The 17,744-nt window shown below is 37.6% G+C and overlaps 1 protein-coding gene across 2 annotated transcripts; it reads left to right on the top strand.

The window, feature by feature from the left end:
* Window positions 1–3,570: 3,570 nt before the first annotated feature.
* LOC108440991 (tetraspanin-1-like) lies at window positions 3,571–16,395 on the top strand. Of its 2 annotated transcripts, XM_017720232.2 has the most exons (9): window positions 3,571–3,877; window positions 4,197–4,237; window positions 9,549–9,625; window positions 10,811–11,026; window positions 12,274–12,348; window positions 12,508–12,615; window positions 13,665–13,787; window positions 14,038–14,130; window positions 15,821–16,395. In XM_017720232.2, the coding sequence occupies exons 3-9, from the start codon at window positions 9,569–9,571 to the stop codon at window positions 15,878–15,880; spliced, it is 732 nt and encodes a 243-aa protein (XP_017575721.1). In that variant the 5' UTR covers window positions 3,571–3,877; window positions 4,197–4,237; window positions 9,549–9,568; the 3' UTR covers window positions 15,881–16,395. The 2 variants fall into 2 exon arrangements, with proteins under 2 accessions (XP_017575721.1, XP_017575720.1); XM_017720231.2 differs by lacking the exon at window positions 4,197–4,237 and having other exon boundaries at window positions 3,572–3,877.
* The last annotated feature ends 1,349 nt before the right edge of the window (window positions 16,396–17,744 follow it).

The raw sequence follows: 17,744 nt of genomic DNA, 5'->3' as shown, positions 1-17,744 counted from the left end.
GGTGACAGACATGATAGTTGATTGTCAACTTCGATCAAGTAATTTAGAATTTCCTAACTTTATAGCGATGAGATGTGAAGATTTGCTTCTGTAATGCAAATTTGTGAAAAAAACTTTTGAGCCGTCAGATTTTTCTCTTTCAATAGGGACAGACCTATAAACCCAAAACTGAAGGTCACGTTACTGTTTCAAAACAGGTTTGAAGTCACTGGTAAAAATGTAAAAAATAAATAAATAAATCACAGTTTGTAGTGTTTGGCTCAAATGACCCAAAGCCAGGCTTCTACGCATGCGCACATCCCTATGACTGAGGGCTTTTCCCCACTTGCTGCTTAACCAGCAAACCCCTTGTTTGTTTCCTTATAAACAGACAACCATGTTGAGCGTTATAAGTTTCCCATTCATTTTCAAACCTGTGAACTGTCACCTCTTCCTTTGTCTTTAGCCAAGGGCAAGTATTGAAACAAGGCCTAAGAGTGAGAGGGGCTTTTTGGTATTCATTTAAGATTATTATCTATTCTTTTAAAATCAATTCATTGTGCTTTCAGGAATTTTTAGGCACATATAGCTAGTGAACACAAGCTACTGCAGAGACTCCTTTTCTCCTCTAGACTGCTTTACCTTAGTAGTGACTTACCGGGTGGTTTTTAAATATACACTAAAATATGAGGAGGCCAAAGGAGAAGCCTCTTGCTTTTCCTTCAGTCTTTTGCTAGGTGTAAAACTCAAAAGCCCCTTCAAAGTGCTGAATTCATTTACCTACAATGATGCACTTCTCACGTGTCTCGTTGTTACACCCCTTGCAGAGCAGGTTTTCTATTCTATTCACAAGAACACATTTACCTTTCTACTCCCAGCAGTTCCCAGAAAAGGATCTGTATTGTTGACCTCATAAGGCAGTCACTATATTAAAATACAATGCTCAGGGAAAACGGGTCTCCCACTGTTACTTTACGGTGTACTTTCTTTTTCCAGATCCTTCAGTTTGGTTCATACACCTGAATTATTTGTGCTGTTTCTAAGACTGTTTTAAAATGCTCATCAATTCAACTTATTTTAGAGCAGAGTTGGTAGTTTGCAGTCAGTTTACTTTTCACTGTACTCTTTTCCGTTATGTTAGTTTACAGTGGAAACTGTAATATTACGCTGTTAAGAGATGATGATGATGGTGATTATATAATGTTAAAAGGAGCAGATTTGTTTGTGACGATGGAAATAAAAGGTATTGTTGACTGGATAGTGTTGACCCTGGACTTTTTGAAGCACCATACAAAACAGTGCTGACTTCAGTGTAGTTAATGCTTTTGCCAATATGGGATGGAGTTCAACACAGCAGTCGTGTTCCTACTCCTACTGAACAAAACCTTATCCTGGCAAAATGCTTTACAGATTCCATAGCATGATCTGTTCTGAAGGAAGGTAAAATAGAGGTTGTTATCTATCTGTATCACATGCTCTGTCATGACTTGACACTTTTTTTTTTTTTTTTTTTTTTTTCTGCTTTATAATGTCTTGCGTGTTGGCCTTCAGGTATGGTGACGGATTAGAATAAGATTCCTCATAGGAGAGGCCTTTTCGAACAGGATCTATAGCTTAATAGGCTAACGCCGGACACAAAGAGAGCTAGATTTCAATTCTGTATTCACATGCACAGTCATAGACCTTTTCCAAAGCAACAAATGGAGCATGTATACAGTGTGCGTCAGTGCATACAAATGGGTGTAGACAAATTAATTTGCATCGTTAATATTGCAATGCGTAATAAGTATAGTGGAGTGCTTTATGGTTTATTACTGAAGGACGTGTACCTGAATAAGTTAACTTTAACTTCTTCCCCATGCTACAGTAAGGGAATGTATGTCTGGTACAACACTAATTTCTCAAATGCATGATTATATTTATGACCCCCTGTATGCACTTATAGCAACTTTTGCCATAGTGGGGCAATATGTGGAATAACAAATGTTTATCCAACAGTGTTGCTTAGACAATGTGTCCATTGCATTTGAGTGCCTATTAAATGCAACTGATCACCTCTGTTCAGTCTATAAAGAGATATAAATTAAGCTGGCTTTTATATGAGGCCCATTTACTGTGTATAAGTATGACCATGTATACAAATGACTCAACATGATTGAGAGGAGCACATATATAGATGGAATTTCATTGAAAATGATAACCCATTCATTACTCTTACGTGTGGATACATAAACACATACAGTGTGAAAGTCCTGACTATGAGTCCGCGCCGTCATATGTGGGCCTGTTTTCATAACAAATCTTGCTGATGCTAGTGCTGTTTTTTGATCACCACAAGTAAATTCTTCCAGCTCAAGGTTTCTGGTAAGGCTGGTTTGGGTTTTGGGTTTTTTCAACATGCTCGCAATCATCATATTCATCTGTTAGAACCGTTTGATCGTGTTTTAGGTTCTAGGGTTCGACCTCAATACCAAAGCTGTGAACTTAGCCAGAAGCCCTCCGTCCTTCTAAGAGAGGGTGGGGGGAAACTCAAATGACCACAGAGACAGTGTCTGTACTCAGAAAGTCTCTCCCCTTTATTAATCAGAATAGCATTTATATACACACAAATGGCATGACCATCGCCCGATCGTGCGACAAGACAATAGAGGGAAAGGATTGGATGAAATGGAGATTTAGGTGGACAAGGGCCCTCAAGGACGTTTATGACGTCCAGGAACATAGAGCCTAAACAACAGATAATGTTAGAACAGTGCTAATCAGATATCATTGTCACTATGGGTTACACCTAACCATATGAACGCACGAGCATAAGCTGAGGCCTCTGTATGACGCAAGCCCTAAGGCCTTAAGTGTACCATAGGCCTGAACCCCATAGGTCATGATATAGTCATGGACCCAGGATTGTGCATTGATCAGTATGTGCTGACATTAGGATCTAACATCATCCTCTTAGGAAAGGGGTCCAAAGTACAACTGATGATGAAGTTTTGCTGCACATTGGGTGCAATTACACTTTTCCACCAGAGAGGTCCCAAATCCCCAAATCTTATATAGTGCAGCTTCAAATTAGAGATATAAAGAGGTCATTCAGATTGGTTTAATGTGAAACTAGATGGCTGCAGTGGTGGTGGTGGTGGTAGGAGCCAGGGGTCTCAATGTTTAGTTATTAGTTATTTAGCTAGTTATTTTGTTCACTATCCAAAATGACCAGTGAACTTGCATGCATAGTCTGCATTTTGATGTAGTTTACAAGTAAAGTATTGGCCTATTTTTTTTTTGTTTTCCTTTAAACCAAACATCAGTCTGGAGGCCCAGATTTAAAGCAGAGATTGTAGAGGGAAAAGATTTCCAAGTGTAACTTTGAGTCCTTTTCAGCCAGGATCCTCCAGGCCTTCACTTCTCTGACTTTGATGTTTAGTTGAGTTTTTGAATAACTATAAACTGGAGCAATCTGAAAAAAGATAAAAAGCCTTCCTAATATGAAAATGTAACGTTATCTTGTCCAGTAATTCTAATAATTAGTTTTTTTTTCCCTTTTCATGTACCTTTAGCTAATTTGTATATTTGCTTTATCTTCTACATTAGCATCATGTGGTTTGGACCCAAGTTAAGCTCCAGTCATTGCCAGTAAGTCATGTTTGTTGTGTGTAGGTGCATGCGTGCATGACTTTTATATTGCTGTGGTAACCAGATGCGATGTGCACCCTCCCCCTCAGGTAGGACTTTCTCCACAGAGGATAAAGAACAGAACAGTCACTGCCGCTCGCTCTCTTCTCTTCTCCGCTCCTCTAGCAAGCACTAGCCTGCTCCGGACAAGGCAGCGTGAGGGAGGCTGAAAGGAACAAAGACGAGCCTGTGCTTATTTTTCTAAACACTCAGGAATATTTTACTTAAGGTAAGTCTCCCACTCTTTGTTCATTTCTTTCTTACACAGAATCACGTGGGCTTGCTTTAACCTCCGTTTCTGGACTTCTACCACAGACAGACATAATATTAGAAGGTAGAAAGTCTCTGTTTGGCTCCAAGTGCCAAAGAATATGGGCCATTTGGAATGCTAGACATTGTAAAAGACCAAATGATGGTGCCAAACACAACTTCTTAAATGGCCTTCATAAAATGATCGATTTGGCTAAATCTGGCACATTTACTTCATGAAACGATGATGCTGATTATTGTGTCCCTTTTAAATATATACGTTAAACACATTTCCACAGGTTCCTCTTGTTCCATCTCTCCAGGAAGTATCCGTCACCAGGTGTGTCCATAACTTCTGTTCACTGCTCCTAAGAGAGTGTGAAATACTGCCAATTAGAAAGTCAGACAGTGAAAGAGAGGGAGAGATCCAGTGAACTGTAACTCTAATAATTCAGTTGGACAGCCTACAAGGCAAAGCACTCTTTTTCATGATGGTGCTTTTGGCTCTTTGATTCCACTGATAGTTCAGTATAAGTCTAGAGCATTCAGAAATGTCGGGTAGCTGAGTATCATGTTTCAGAGATACACATGCAAAAAACAGGCCTTTACTGTGAGATTGCATCTATTGGCTGTGGGGCTAAATAACAAAGCACCAGGCCATAGACAAAAAATTATAATTCAGTTTATATGCATAACACACTGTATGACCAGGCCTATAATGTATTGGAATACCAGTATTGGGAATACGAATTCAGTCCAAGTTACATTTTATAAAGGCAGTTTTCAGAATATAGTGACTTTGTCATTTTTTATTAGGAGAATTTTTTTAAAAAGTTTTAGAATAAATACCCACCAATTTAAAAAAAAAAAATTAATTAATTTGATAATATATATTTCTCACCATTTAAAAAAAAAAAAGATGCTTGTTTATTAGCTACTTTAAAATCAGTACACAGCATGTAAATGTACAATAAAAGATGTACAATAAAAAAAATCTTTACAAACACTGAAGTTCCTACTAGAACCTGAGTAGACTGATAAATCAATGTTCATAACTGATAAATCAGTTAATAATCTCAGCATTACTCATCTTTGGGAGATGTTCAAACCTCACATCACTACCTTTTTCAAAGTATTCCACCCAACCCTGTGTATAACATGCAGTCTAGCTATTAAAAAGGAGTTTGAGATTCAGGCTCTTTTCAAGTGACTGGATTGTTAATAGAACACTGGCTAGTCAAGTGTGATGCAAAGGTGAACCGCTGACCGCTTGCAGTGTCTGTGCATGTGTAGATGATGCACTCTAGGCATCGTTAGAGGGGAGTGAAAAAGCAAAAATCTCCAGAGATTACAGCATTCCCCCATGATCATGTGGTTATTCTAGCGCTAGATAAACATTAACATAAAAGGCAGCCTGTTTGCAATAGTCGCTGTCTCTTTTTGTTCAGATGACTTTGATATCTGATATTAGTCTGTGAGAAATGTATGTCAATATAATTAGAAAAGAGCTGTGGATGCCACCTAAGCAATGATCTGCTTGACTGGTTCCTAGAATGTGCTTGGTCATTGAGCAAGACCCTGCTAGTAATGTACATTATTGCCGTTACTCATGGGTTGAATTTAGTTTTTTATGTCATATAGCTTCTTCAGAGTGATATTTGATGTGTGTGATGTCCTCTATGATTACTTTTTCTTTAATTTTTACCCGTATGTCAGATTTTGCCAAGAACATGTAAACCTATGAGCAGAGCTGTACAGAGAACATCTAGTATAAAAGAGATTTCAATGGAGAATCACTTTTAATTTGAGAACGAGGTCACGGAAAATGACCTGACAAAAGAAGCTTTGATGAAAATCTGCTCATGCTTGCCTTTTTAAAAAAAAAAAGTCTTTAAAAAGACACTTGCAGATTTCTAAGGTCAAAACAGATTAATATCTAGACCTCCATGCTGGTCTAAATATACTTGTGTGTACAATAACGCCTGATGTCACAGGGTTAATAAACTTAAGCTTCTATATTCAGAAGCTTTCTTAATTTTCAAGCACTTATAGTTCATATATATACTATACACACACACACAGAATCACTGCTGTCAGAACAAAACCTTGTATCTCCAAGATAACTTTACAGGGGAAGGTAAAAACACACTTTACTTTAAACCAGACATTTTTTTCAAATAATTTTGAGGTGTTTCATTTTGGTCCATTTATCATAAAAATTTTGCACAATTGAAAAGGCAACAGGCATTTTCAAAATGTTGACTGAATAATCTGAAGATATTTTTTTTTAATCAAATGCAGTTTTTCATTACTTGTTTTTTAATTGTTATTGTTTTATTTTATTATTCAATCAGTGAAAATTGAAGTAATTATTTCTACATCATAAATATTAAGTTATTTTTACATGGTGACTAAAAATATTTTTAAAAAGTCATTATTTTGAGATGAAAAATTTAGCATAGAGCACTGTGCAAATATCAGAGGCCATCTTTCATGTATTTAATTTTTAGTCAGAATGGCCATTATGTACAAGTCAGATTATCTGATTATATCGGCTAGAATCATTTAAAGCAAGTAAAAATGTTTAGAAATAACTTAATCTGACAACAACAAACTTAAGTAAATGTACAACAATTTCATGATGAGAAATAGTAGATATATTGACTAGATTTAAGATCATTTCTTCTCCTGGTGGAGGGATGGACAGAAACGCCTGTTTTTTTCTGATCAGAAGTAAAGGTGGAGCTTGATTTTTCTCCTTTCTCTCAAGGATGAAAGCTTTTAGTGCTGATAGTGACAGTTTTGGTGTCTACTATGTCTTGCACGGTTGTTTGGAGTCCCGTTTTCTCTGTATCTTTCAATTATTATTATTTTTTTTATTCCAGTTTTTTTCACTTATTTTTGTGACTTTCACTTTCCTTATGCAAATGGATTATTTTATACCTAATCTACTCAGAAGTATCTCCTAAAAATGAATAACGTGTACTTTAGTGGCCATTTTAACCAGAAATGAAATGAATGAAACTTTACCTCATGACATCATGTGGCTACGACCGATTATCGGGGGAAAAAATCATCAAAATGAACGTTTATCTATTTACATTAACCATATTCAAACCCCACAAAGCTTTCCAAAGGGGCTCACAGGCCTGAAGATGGCCAGAAGAATGTAACACATTCAGGCCAAAATAGAGGGGCTGACTGCGGTCAGAGTTGCAACTATACTAAACGGTGACTTCTTGTTCAGTAAATGGATATTGTGGTATTCTTTATCAGTGTGGGTGCTTTCAATATCCGTCGTTTAAATTTGCCTCTAGAAAACCACAGTTTTGGCTGTCCGCGGTTCACCTCCCTCACTATAAAGAGGCATTCAGGCCAAATAAAAGCCCTTTCTTATCACCTCTTTTGCATTAAGATCAAGAATTATTTTAACTAGCAAGTCAACATCTGTCTCTCTCTGTCTTTCTCTCTTTTTCTCTCTGTCTGTCTGTCTGTCTCTCTCTCTCTCTCTCTCTCTCTCTCTCTCTCTCTCTCTCTCTCTCTCTCTCTCTCTCTCTCTCTCTCTCTCTCTCTCTCTCTCTCTCTGTCTGTCTGTCTCTCTGTCTCTCTCTCTGTCTCTCTGTCTCTCTCTCTGTCTCTCTCTTTCTCTCTGTCTCTGTGTATATTTATATAAATAATAGTGAGAGAGAGATTTAAGGCATTCCTTTTTTAAGAAATAATGCCTTAATAATGGAATAGAATGATAGTCACTATAGACTCTTTCACTGTAGAGACTCTATCATCAGACTCTCTCTTTCTCTCTCTGTCTCTCTCTGTCTCTCTCTGTCTCTCTCTGTCTCTCTCTTTCTCTCTCTTTCTCTCTGTCTCTCTCTGTCTCTCTCTTTCTCTCTCTGTCTCTCTCTGTCTCTTTCTCTCTCTGTCTCTCTCTCTCTGTCTCTGTCTGTCTGTGTCTCTCTCTCTCTCTCTCTCTCTCTCTCTCTCTCTCTCTCTCTCTCTCTCTCTCTCTCTCTCTCTCTCTCTCTCTCTCTCTCTCTCTCTCTCTCTCTCTCTCTCTCTCTCTCTCTCTCTGTGTATATTTATATAAATAATAGTGAGAGAGAGATTTAAGGCATTCCTTTTTTAAGAAATAATGCCTTAATAATGGAATAGAATGATAGTCACTATAGACTCTTTCACTGTAGAGACTCTATCATAATGTTCTTACAACAGTGATTTTAGGTACAGCCGAATGCAAAAGTTGTTTTGTTGATTATCTAATTAACGATAAGATAACACATCCTCTACAGAGAATACACGTCTGCAGTTTAGTTCACACTTACTGTTCACTTGCTGAATTTAACATATTGGAAAAACTGAATAAATAAAATGTAGTATGTTCAAAGTTTATGACATATATTTTTCTTCTGTTTTAACCTTGGCAAATAAATAGAAATTATGCACTAGAATTTGTAGTCTAGGTCACACTGTGGACGCATTTTTCGGTAAACATACTTCTCATAGCATCAACAAAGCTACATTTTGCATATCTTTAGCATCGTACTGGTACGTATTTGAATATAGGCTCCTGGTTCGGCAGCTTTAGACCACTGCTTTGCATGACACCGTCAGACAGGGCAGACATAAAACATAAGGTAATAAAGCCTGTGCATGAGGGTGACGTGAAGCTCATACAGGTTGATTTGTTTTTCTCTTGCTCTTTTAATCTCCATTTTATTGTGGTCTCTAATAAAAATAATGTGTAGTCTATAAATCTCAGCTTGTGGTCTGAGCTTGTTTTATCCATGTGTAATCAAATGGAAATTGAGGTAAATACCCAGTCAAATGGTAGAGTAAAATACCAAATTAAATGACACAAAAAGCTACAGTGTGGTCTCTGTGTGGTTAATACAATATGAATATACATATAAATAAAAACTGTGCCCTAATCCTTTTGCACTGTACTAGATTTAGTGAAGATAAAGGACAGGACTCAATTCCAACTAGAACAATTCCAGTTCAAGAAGTCTCATAAAAGCAATCCTAGCTGGAAGTTTAAACTCGACTGTATAGCAGATCATTTTCTCTTTTGAAAATTTGCAAATTTGTCATTTTGATTTTGCATTTGAGGCTTCAAGCCATTTTTTGGAGCTTATGTTGACCATTAATATGCAAAGAAACATGACAAGCTTTTTCCATGACTCATGTTACTTCCTTTAACTATATAAAAAAAAAAATCTTACCTAGTGCAGCTTTAAGTTTAATCTGTGTGCATGTTATTCCCCCACACTGAAATGTCTGTGTCTGTGCCTGTTCAGCCTAGTTAGATATTGAACAGGAAATTCATGCTCTTGTCCATAGAGAGGGAGTAAGCCTATGGACCATGAAACCAGTGTTTTGGGCTATTGACGCTTTCAGTTAAATGAGTTTCCACAGTGATGGTAACTATGACATTTGGGTCATGCTGCAGAGTCTTTTGGATCCATTTCAAAGCACTACACTCTTTCTGTGTTATTTAAAAAGAAGCATAGACTGGGCAGTGGGGTGTTTACTCCACTGACTGGTCTAGGCAGAGATAATTCTGTCTTTTTAGATTACATCTTGGCAGATTATGCTTGGAAAACTGGCCTTATTACAGACGAATGTGCCTTTACCTGAATTTGTGCTCATCTCAGGTGCAGCAGATATCCTGAAGATGGGTTGCTTTGGATTTTTGAAATCAATGATGTTCCTTTTCAATGGCATCATCTTTGTAAGTACAATAGTTTTACTGTTTTATGATAAATGGTTGTACAACACATTAGGGATATGGTATAAAACTGAAGAAATGCATGATGTGTGATTAAATGTGTAGTGACTAAGAAGCCCTTCCAACAGGGCAATATTTTACTTATTATAATTGAAATTACAACCATAATATAATGGTGCACTATTTAGGTTTGCTATAGTCTAAAACTATATTGGGGAACATCCAATCTATTCTTAAAAACCTGCAGTGCACCACAATATATTATAGCAGATGAAACACCCATAAATTGACTGTCATGTGCAAAGAAATTAGTGATAAGTAAAACTTGCGTGTTGGTGTATGAAACTAATGGACCTGGGTTACTTTGACCAGAGGAGGTGCGGTAATATAAATCAAGGAGTTGACTGGCTAATTCTTATGGGACAAAGTATCTCTACAGTTTCCTCAGACTGACCGTAGATTACCTGGACTGAAATGCCATAACCTGGATGCACACATCATCAGTACACGACAGGTGCCACACTCAATAACGATAAGACGATGTAAGACTACACTCTGAATCCCTAAACTCCCTATTAGAAATGGTCCATATGGTGTGGCAGCAGCATTATTTGAGTTTTCAATGCTAAATCTTTTTGTCGGTCCGTGGCGGAGCCCCAGTCGTTCACTACAACACAAATGCTGTGTAGCAAATAGTGACTAAGTTGATGAGTGAGCCATGCAGTTTTCGTTATTACTCTACCATGAGGTCAATTCGAACAGGACTACTATTACTGAAGGAGCTCTGGGTTCTCTGACTTACATTCACTTTGGAACTATTACTTTTTGGACTAGTAAGAAAAAACCTACAGATATTGCAGATAAAACTACTCCAACTTAAACAGGGCTTTACAAATGTTATTAATAGTTTAATAGTGTTCTGTATAGCACTATTTCTCTCTCTCTCTCTCTCTCTCTCTCTCTCTCTCTCTCTCTCTCTCTCTCTCTCTCTCTCTCTCTCTCTCTCTCTCTCTCTCTCTCTCTCTCTCTCTCTCTCTCTCTCTCTCTCTCTCTCTCTCTCTCTCTCTCTCTCTCTCTCTCTCTCTCTCTCTCTCTCTCTCTCTCTCTCTCTCTCTCTCTCTCTCTCTCTCTCTCTCTCTCTCTCTCTCTCTCTCTCCCTCCCTCCCTCCCTCTCTCTCTCCTGCAAAGCTGGCCGGAGTCGGTGTCCTAGCAGTGGGCATCTGGGTGAAGGTGGACAAAGGCTCTATCCTGAGTTTTCTGCAGAACCTGGACGGCGCACCATCTGATCTGAAGCAGGTGCTGAACGTGGGCTACCTGCTGATCGCGCTGGGCTCCGTGCTGCTGTTGCTCGGCTTCCTGGGTTGCTGTGGCGCAGTGCGGGAGAGCAAGTGCATGCTGCTGATGGTAGGTCTGCTGTCACCACAGCAGCTGGTAACATAGCACTGCTAGGCAAAGTAGGCATTCCTTTAGCCTTTCAAACTCATTATTAATCATAAAACCTCTTCAAGTTAAAAACATGCTTTTTAAACTGTTTACTTCTCTTGGATGGTTTATAATAAATTGATATCTTCAGTCATTAAAAAAAAAAAAATAAAATAAACATTCCATTTGGGCACTAACAAAACTATCATAAGACCACCGAAACTTTATTAAATGTTTCGGTAGAAACAAGTTGAACTAAGTTGAGCTTTCAACAGTTTTTTTCAACATACATTAAAATCATAAAATCTTCAGATTTTGGGATGTATTTACTTCAGAACAGTGGGATCTATGTAAGCGCTCACCATGTGGCCAAGAGGGACAGGGATGCATTTCCTGCTCTAAAATAAAGGGATGTGGATAAATACGGCTAAATATGAACTAAAACTGCTGCGTTTGACAGTGACATGAAAAATATTGATTAAAGTTTTCTTTTCTTTTTTTTTAATTGAAACTAAAAGATTTCTATCTTGATTAATGCCTTGGGTTTAAAAAGATCACAACACAGTCCTTGTAAATGTGTAGAACTCTAAACATAAGGTCTGCATATTTTATTGGGTTTTGTTTTGGGTTTTTTTGGGGTTTTTTTTTTTAACCATGGTCCATATAACATTAGAATATATACAAATAAGCATAAATATGACGAAATATAACATTTTATTTATTTATTTTATTTTTTAAGTTGTTGACATATTGATTAGAACACAGTTAGAAGAGCACAATGTTTTGTTGCAGTGCTCTCCAGTTATTGCATGGAATTATTCAATTCCATAAGCAGTACACCTGATTTAATTGAATGAATTCAATTTAATGGATTAATTAGCCAAACTAGGTCTTGGATGGTAACTGTAAATACTGAGCTTTCTTGGGGAGAGGCTTGTTTTTACCTGATGTCGCCTTTTTAAGAGGCTTAAATGCAAGACAAATTTAATATAATTTAAACTTAATACCTCCTATTCCAAATGTACATCAATCTGCTTGTTATTAATCATAATATTAGTAGGTAAATAATACTAATACTGTTATTATATGTACTACAAATTAGGATCAGGTTTTGTTTAGTTTTCTGTTATACTATCTGAAACTGGCTCCTTATAGAATCAAGCCAAGTAGTTCCATCTCTTTGCTGCCTTTTCTTATTGTTCCTGCTCTCTTTCTCTCACTCTCCTCAGTTTTTCACCATCATACTGATTGTCTTCATTGCTGAGGTGGCTGGAGCAGTTGTGCTTCTAGTTTTTAAGGGACTGGTAAGTCAACAAAACTGGTCTTTTTAGGTGCGGATGGCCGCTTTAAAGCTTAGTCTGCTTAGAAACATGCAGTGCATATTTCACAGCAGGACACAGTTTCCAGCACTAATGTATAAACTACTGTAAAATTACAACTAATTTTTATCCCATATCTCTCAGATTCAAAGCCTGATCAGTCAAGTCGGGGTCAATATTGTGGAAACCGTCAAAAAGGGTTATGGAGTTGATAAAGATGTCACTGGCCTCCTGAATGCTCTCATGGACACGGTTTGTAATCTATATTGACTACAGAGAATTGTAGCGCAACCTTTAAAATCTGCATGTTTGTTATTGTTGTTGTCATCATCATTATTATTATTATTATTATTATTATTATTAATTCATTTATTTATTTTTGTTGTTTGTTTGGTTTTTTTTTTTTTGTTTAATGTAATGTGGAAAATGTGGGGGGCAGTCGTGGGCTGGAGGTTAGGGAATTAGCCCTGTGACCGGAAGGTCACCAGTTCGATCCCCTCGGCTGACAGTCCATGACAAGTGCCCTTGAGCAAGGCACCTAACCCCCAATTGCTCCCCGGGCGCCGTGGATAGGGCTGCCCACTGCTCCGGGCAAGCGTGCTCACTGCCCCCTAGTGTGTGTGTTCACTAGTGTGCATGTATGTGGGTGTTTCACTGCACAGATGGGTTAAATACGGAGGTCTAATTCCACAGCATGCAAACACAGTTGGCAGAAATGGTTCTAATGGTAAAGTACTGGAAAAGATGCATTTCCTTTGGTTGCTATTTTGCCTTAAAACACTCTGCGTGTATCTCTCCACAAAGAGTGATTTAAAAAAATAAATAATAATAATAATGTCTCACATATCAGGCGACCTATTTATAACCATTTCATGTAATGTTTCTGTGAAGAACATTCTTGGAGGCTTTAAACAAGGGGTTGGGAACTCCAGTCCTGAAAGGCTGGGTTCCTGCGCAGTTTGGTGATTTTCCTGCTTAAGCACACCTGATTCAACTCATTGGCTAATTACCAGGTTTGGTTGGTCTGCTATAGAAAGGAAACCAATAAACTGTGCTGGACACTGGCCTTCAGTTCCCCCTCCCTGCATTATATGCTTCAAACATAGTAGTTTCCATCACCACTACTATGAACAATTCTGATTCTTTGGGTTTCTCCAAAATGAATCCCTTCACATCAAACCACTCTGAATTACTTTGGCATTAAGCTGATCATCACAAACAGCTTGAAGTACATGTATTAAAATTCAGGTAGCAGTTTGTCTTGTTGAATAAGATTTGATGCGCTTTATGTTCTCTTGTAGCTGAAGTGCTGTGGATTCAACAACTACACGGATTTCACAGGTTCACCTTTTAGCCAAAACGCCACCTATCCATCCCAGTGCTGTGTGGTTACCCCCTGCTTAAAAGTCAACGCCACAGCTGCGGTAAAGCTTGACGACTTTACACTTCACTTTGTAGATTGAAACTACAGTCAGAATCCTTTCAATTTAATGTTTTTTAATCAGGCAGTGCTACTCACTTTCCTGTTTTCCTGTCATGTTTTATATCCTAATTATAGCATTTTTACATTTCACACAGTTTATAAACTTTTTTTTTCCATCTAAAGTGTTAACTTGGCTCACATTTTCCCTTTTTCCCCTCTTTCTAACGTGGTTTTACATGTTTTCTTCTCAGAATGTTACTGGGTGTTACCCGGCACTGGTTAAATGGTTTGACTCAAATTCGGTTGTCATCATAGGTGTGGCTCTGGGAATTGCCATTCTCGAGGTAATTTATCTGCTGGCCAGTTTTTAAAGTCTGACTGCAAGCAAGCAGACCAGGGCTTTGTTTGAAATAGCCTACTACATACTGCACATGTGCTGACTGTGTCCATAAGTCCTATACAGTATGTGACCAACATGAATTTCTCCAGTATGTCAGAGATACCTGGCTACATTGGTCACATATTCCTCATCTAAGACCACACACACTGCCTGTGCTATACTATTGGAGGACTTCTAATGGTGGCATACTATTATAGTGTTCAACTCGGTATTGTGAAGTCTGAGCTTGGAATTGCCTTCAAGGTTCAAAGTAGTGAGCATTGTTAGCAACCAGCAAGCCAGCTAACATTTATTGATATGAGTTATAGAGAACTTTAATGTTCATGATGTACGGTTATGGTCAGTGTTCTAGATTTAACCAGTTGCTAATGTCTGTGTGTTAATTGAACTGAAGCATTTCTCATTTAACTTATTTTCATTTGGAAAATGAACAAAGCAGGTCATTTAATAGGAGCGTTCAAACATTAATTTCTACTGTATGTCATTTTCTGTGACATCACAAAAACAGTGAATAAAAAAAATTGGCTGTTTTTGCAGGTTAGTTTTTATTTATGGAAGATGTAGACTCAGAACTGACCATACATTTTGAAAATTGAACAGTGTTTATATACTACATGAAACTATTTTATTTCATAATACTAGAGAAAGTTAGTTTTTTTTTTTTTCTCTAAGATATGAGCCCTTTAAAGGAAGTGCTGACATCACACACAAGCTAACAGTAGCAAAGAACCACATCTCTCCTTTTAATGCATCTTCTACAGAGAACAAACCTTTGTGCAGACCACATATTATGTTTTATTTATTTTTCGTAGTACGTAGTAATTGTGCGTTAAAGTGTGCAGACGTGTTCTCTGCATGCGATATGATCTTATTTTGACCATAGGCACCCAAAACTTTGCAAATGACTATATATCTGTCTATTCAGTCTACAGCAGTTTAGCTTCGCCCATTCATTTCACATTATAAGGAGTGTTTCAGCCTGTACTGCTTTTTTGAATAAGAGACAAAGCAGCAATCAAAATAGAGGCTTTTTACTTATACCGATAAGCCCCTTCATTAAGAACAACTCCTTGTTTTTATATTCCTTGTCTGTTTTATACATTTACTATATAGCTGCACTTTGTAGTTCTACAATTACAAACTGTAGTGCATCTGTTTCTCTGATACTTCTGTTAGTTAGCCCCCCTTTTATCCTGTTCTTAAATAGTCAGGACCCCCACAGAGCAGGCATTATTTTGGTGGCGGATCACTCTCAGCACTCCGGTGAAACTGGCGTGGAGGTGGTGTGTTAGCAGCTGCCGTGCTGGCACAAGTGGATCAGACACAGCAGTGCAGTCCAAATCCAATTGTGCTGTTATTGAGTTTTCTTTAAGTACTAATGATACCCATGATATGCTCATAGTCATATTGTATCAAAATGTATCATGATAACGATAAAAAATCACCATATTGCCCACCCCTATGTACTACTATGAGTTGAATGCAGTATGCTGGTGCAGTATGCAGTATACATTAGGCTGTATGCTATTTTAAAACGCAGCCCAGGTCTGCCTTTGCTATTGAAGAAATACCGATGTCAAGCGGGCGTTTTTGTCAAGTTAACCTTTCTCTTTTTTGCATTTTTTTACTTTTAGCTTTCTGCAATGGTTGTCTCCATGACCCTGTATTGCCAGATAAAGGCAAAAGGTTCCTGAAGCCTGAGGAAAAGAAGATGCTTCCAGACATTTCCCAATTACAAATATACATCCAAAGGAACTTTTTTTTATTTTCAATATTTTTGTATTAATTAACATTTATTAGTATAAACAATGTGATAAGATTTATGTTCTATAAAGGATTTAATGTTTCATCTGTTACTTATGTTGATTTTGAATTGAGACCCAACATGTGATGCTTTGTTAGTAATTCATTTTAATACTCACTTGACCTTGTTGTATTATGTTTGTTTATTTAGTCATTTGGTAGAACCTGTCAAAGTGATTAAGAGGTTGATGAATGAATGGATTCATAGCCTATAAATTATCCTATAGTGCCCTTTACAAATATTGTCAGCCCTACTGAGCATTAGCAAAATCGACTGTTTAAAAAAAAAAAGCATTCTTGCTGTGTATCCTTTTGGTCTTTCATTTGATTTCATTCATAATATTAACAAAAATCTAATATTTTTTAGATATATTTCATCATGAAATAAATATTTTTCTCAAATCCATATGTGCCACAGTTGATGGCACCATGCCATTTAATACTTCTTGCAGCCTCTAAAGAGTCTTCTCCTCTAGTGCTTAATGAGACACAGGGCCATTCCTCCACACAGAATCTCTCCAGATCCTTCAGATTCAGAGGTCCACACTCTGGACTGTTCTCTTCAGCTCGTCCCACAGGTTTTCTATGGGGTTCAGGTCAGGGAACTGGGAAGGCCATGACAAAACCTTAATTCCGTGGTCAGTGAAATAATGTTCTGTTGATTCTGAGGTGCGTGTTGGGTCCCTGTCCTCCTGGAAGGTCCAACCATGGCCCTTTTTAAGGTTCCTTGCTGAGGCAGTCGGGTTTTGATTTTATTTCTGCTGGTTCTTTCCTGCTGAGTCCATGATGTCATGTATCTGAACAAGTTGACCAGGGTCTTTACAAGCAAAACGGCCCCACAGCATCACAGATCCACCACCATGCTTTACAGCTGGGAGTAGGCACTTTCTGCATGGCTGTCTTTGTGTCTATGGTGAACGGTCTGAAGGTTGTTGCGTAAAAGCTTTATAAAAGTGCAATAATACATAAGAACTACAATTACATTTACGTTTAGAAACTAACTCAAGCAAGGAACATATTCAAGCCTATATGTATTTGTAAAAACGTTTTATTAACCATTATTTATTAAAGTACCAAAGAATTTTAATAGTGCTTTTGTGCTGAATAGGCTCTCGGTGAACTGTCCCCTCAAAGATATTTTTGAATTCCTGCAGTTTACATATATTGTAAGCTAATAATTATGGAGTGTATGTTGTAATAATAATAATAATAATAATAATAAAAATGCAGAATTTAATTTGTTGTTTGTCATTTCTCTTATGTCTTTTGCTGGCCTGAAGAACACGGCTAGGGCAATTCAGTTTCGGATATTTTGGACTCAATAGCTTAGAATTATTTGATTTGTTTCCCCATTTGTCTATAATAAAATACAGCTGCAGTGTCGATGTTGTGGAAGGATGTAGTTTCCAGACAGACGCTCTAGTTGGGTGACAGCAGAATATCTCACATGAAGTGTGCACAGAATCGACTCCAAAGCTTTGAATCACGGAATCGATTCCTTTTTGGCATCGACTCCGAAGAGCCCAAAACACGGCCGCTGTTCTGACGAATTGCGCGACCTTGTCGAAATGTCCTGCCGTAGCACATATTTAAGGGTATATCCCTAAATTAAACTCTAGATAGGTTATTTTAATAACCTAATGCTGTAATGAATTAACATTAAAAACGAAATAAAATAGTTATCACGCTGTGCTGATAACGTGCGCATGCTCGGTGGGACAAATTGTAGGAACCTCTGTTACTATGGCAACCAGG

Source organism: Pygocentrus nattereri, chromosome 14 (genome assembly GCF_015220715.1).
Source record: "Pygocentrus nattereri isolate fPygNat1 chromosome 14, fPygNat1.pri, whole genome shotgun sequence".
NCBI classification, from domain to species: Eukaryota; Metazoa; Chordata; class Actinopteri; order Characiformes; family Serrasalmidae; genus Pygocentrus; species Pygocentrus nattereri.
Note: the sequence above shows the minus strand (reverse complement) of the source record. Positions and strands in the feature narration are given on the sequence as shown.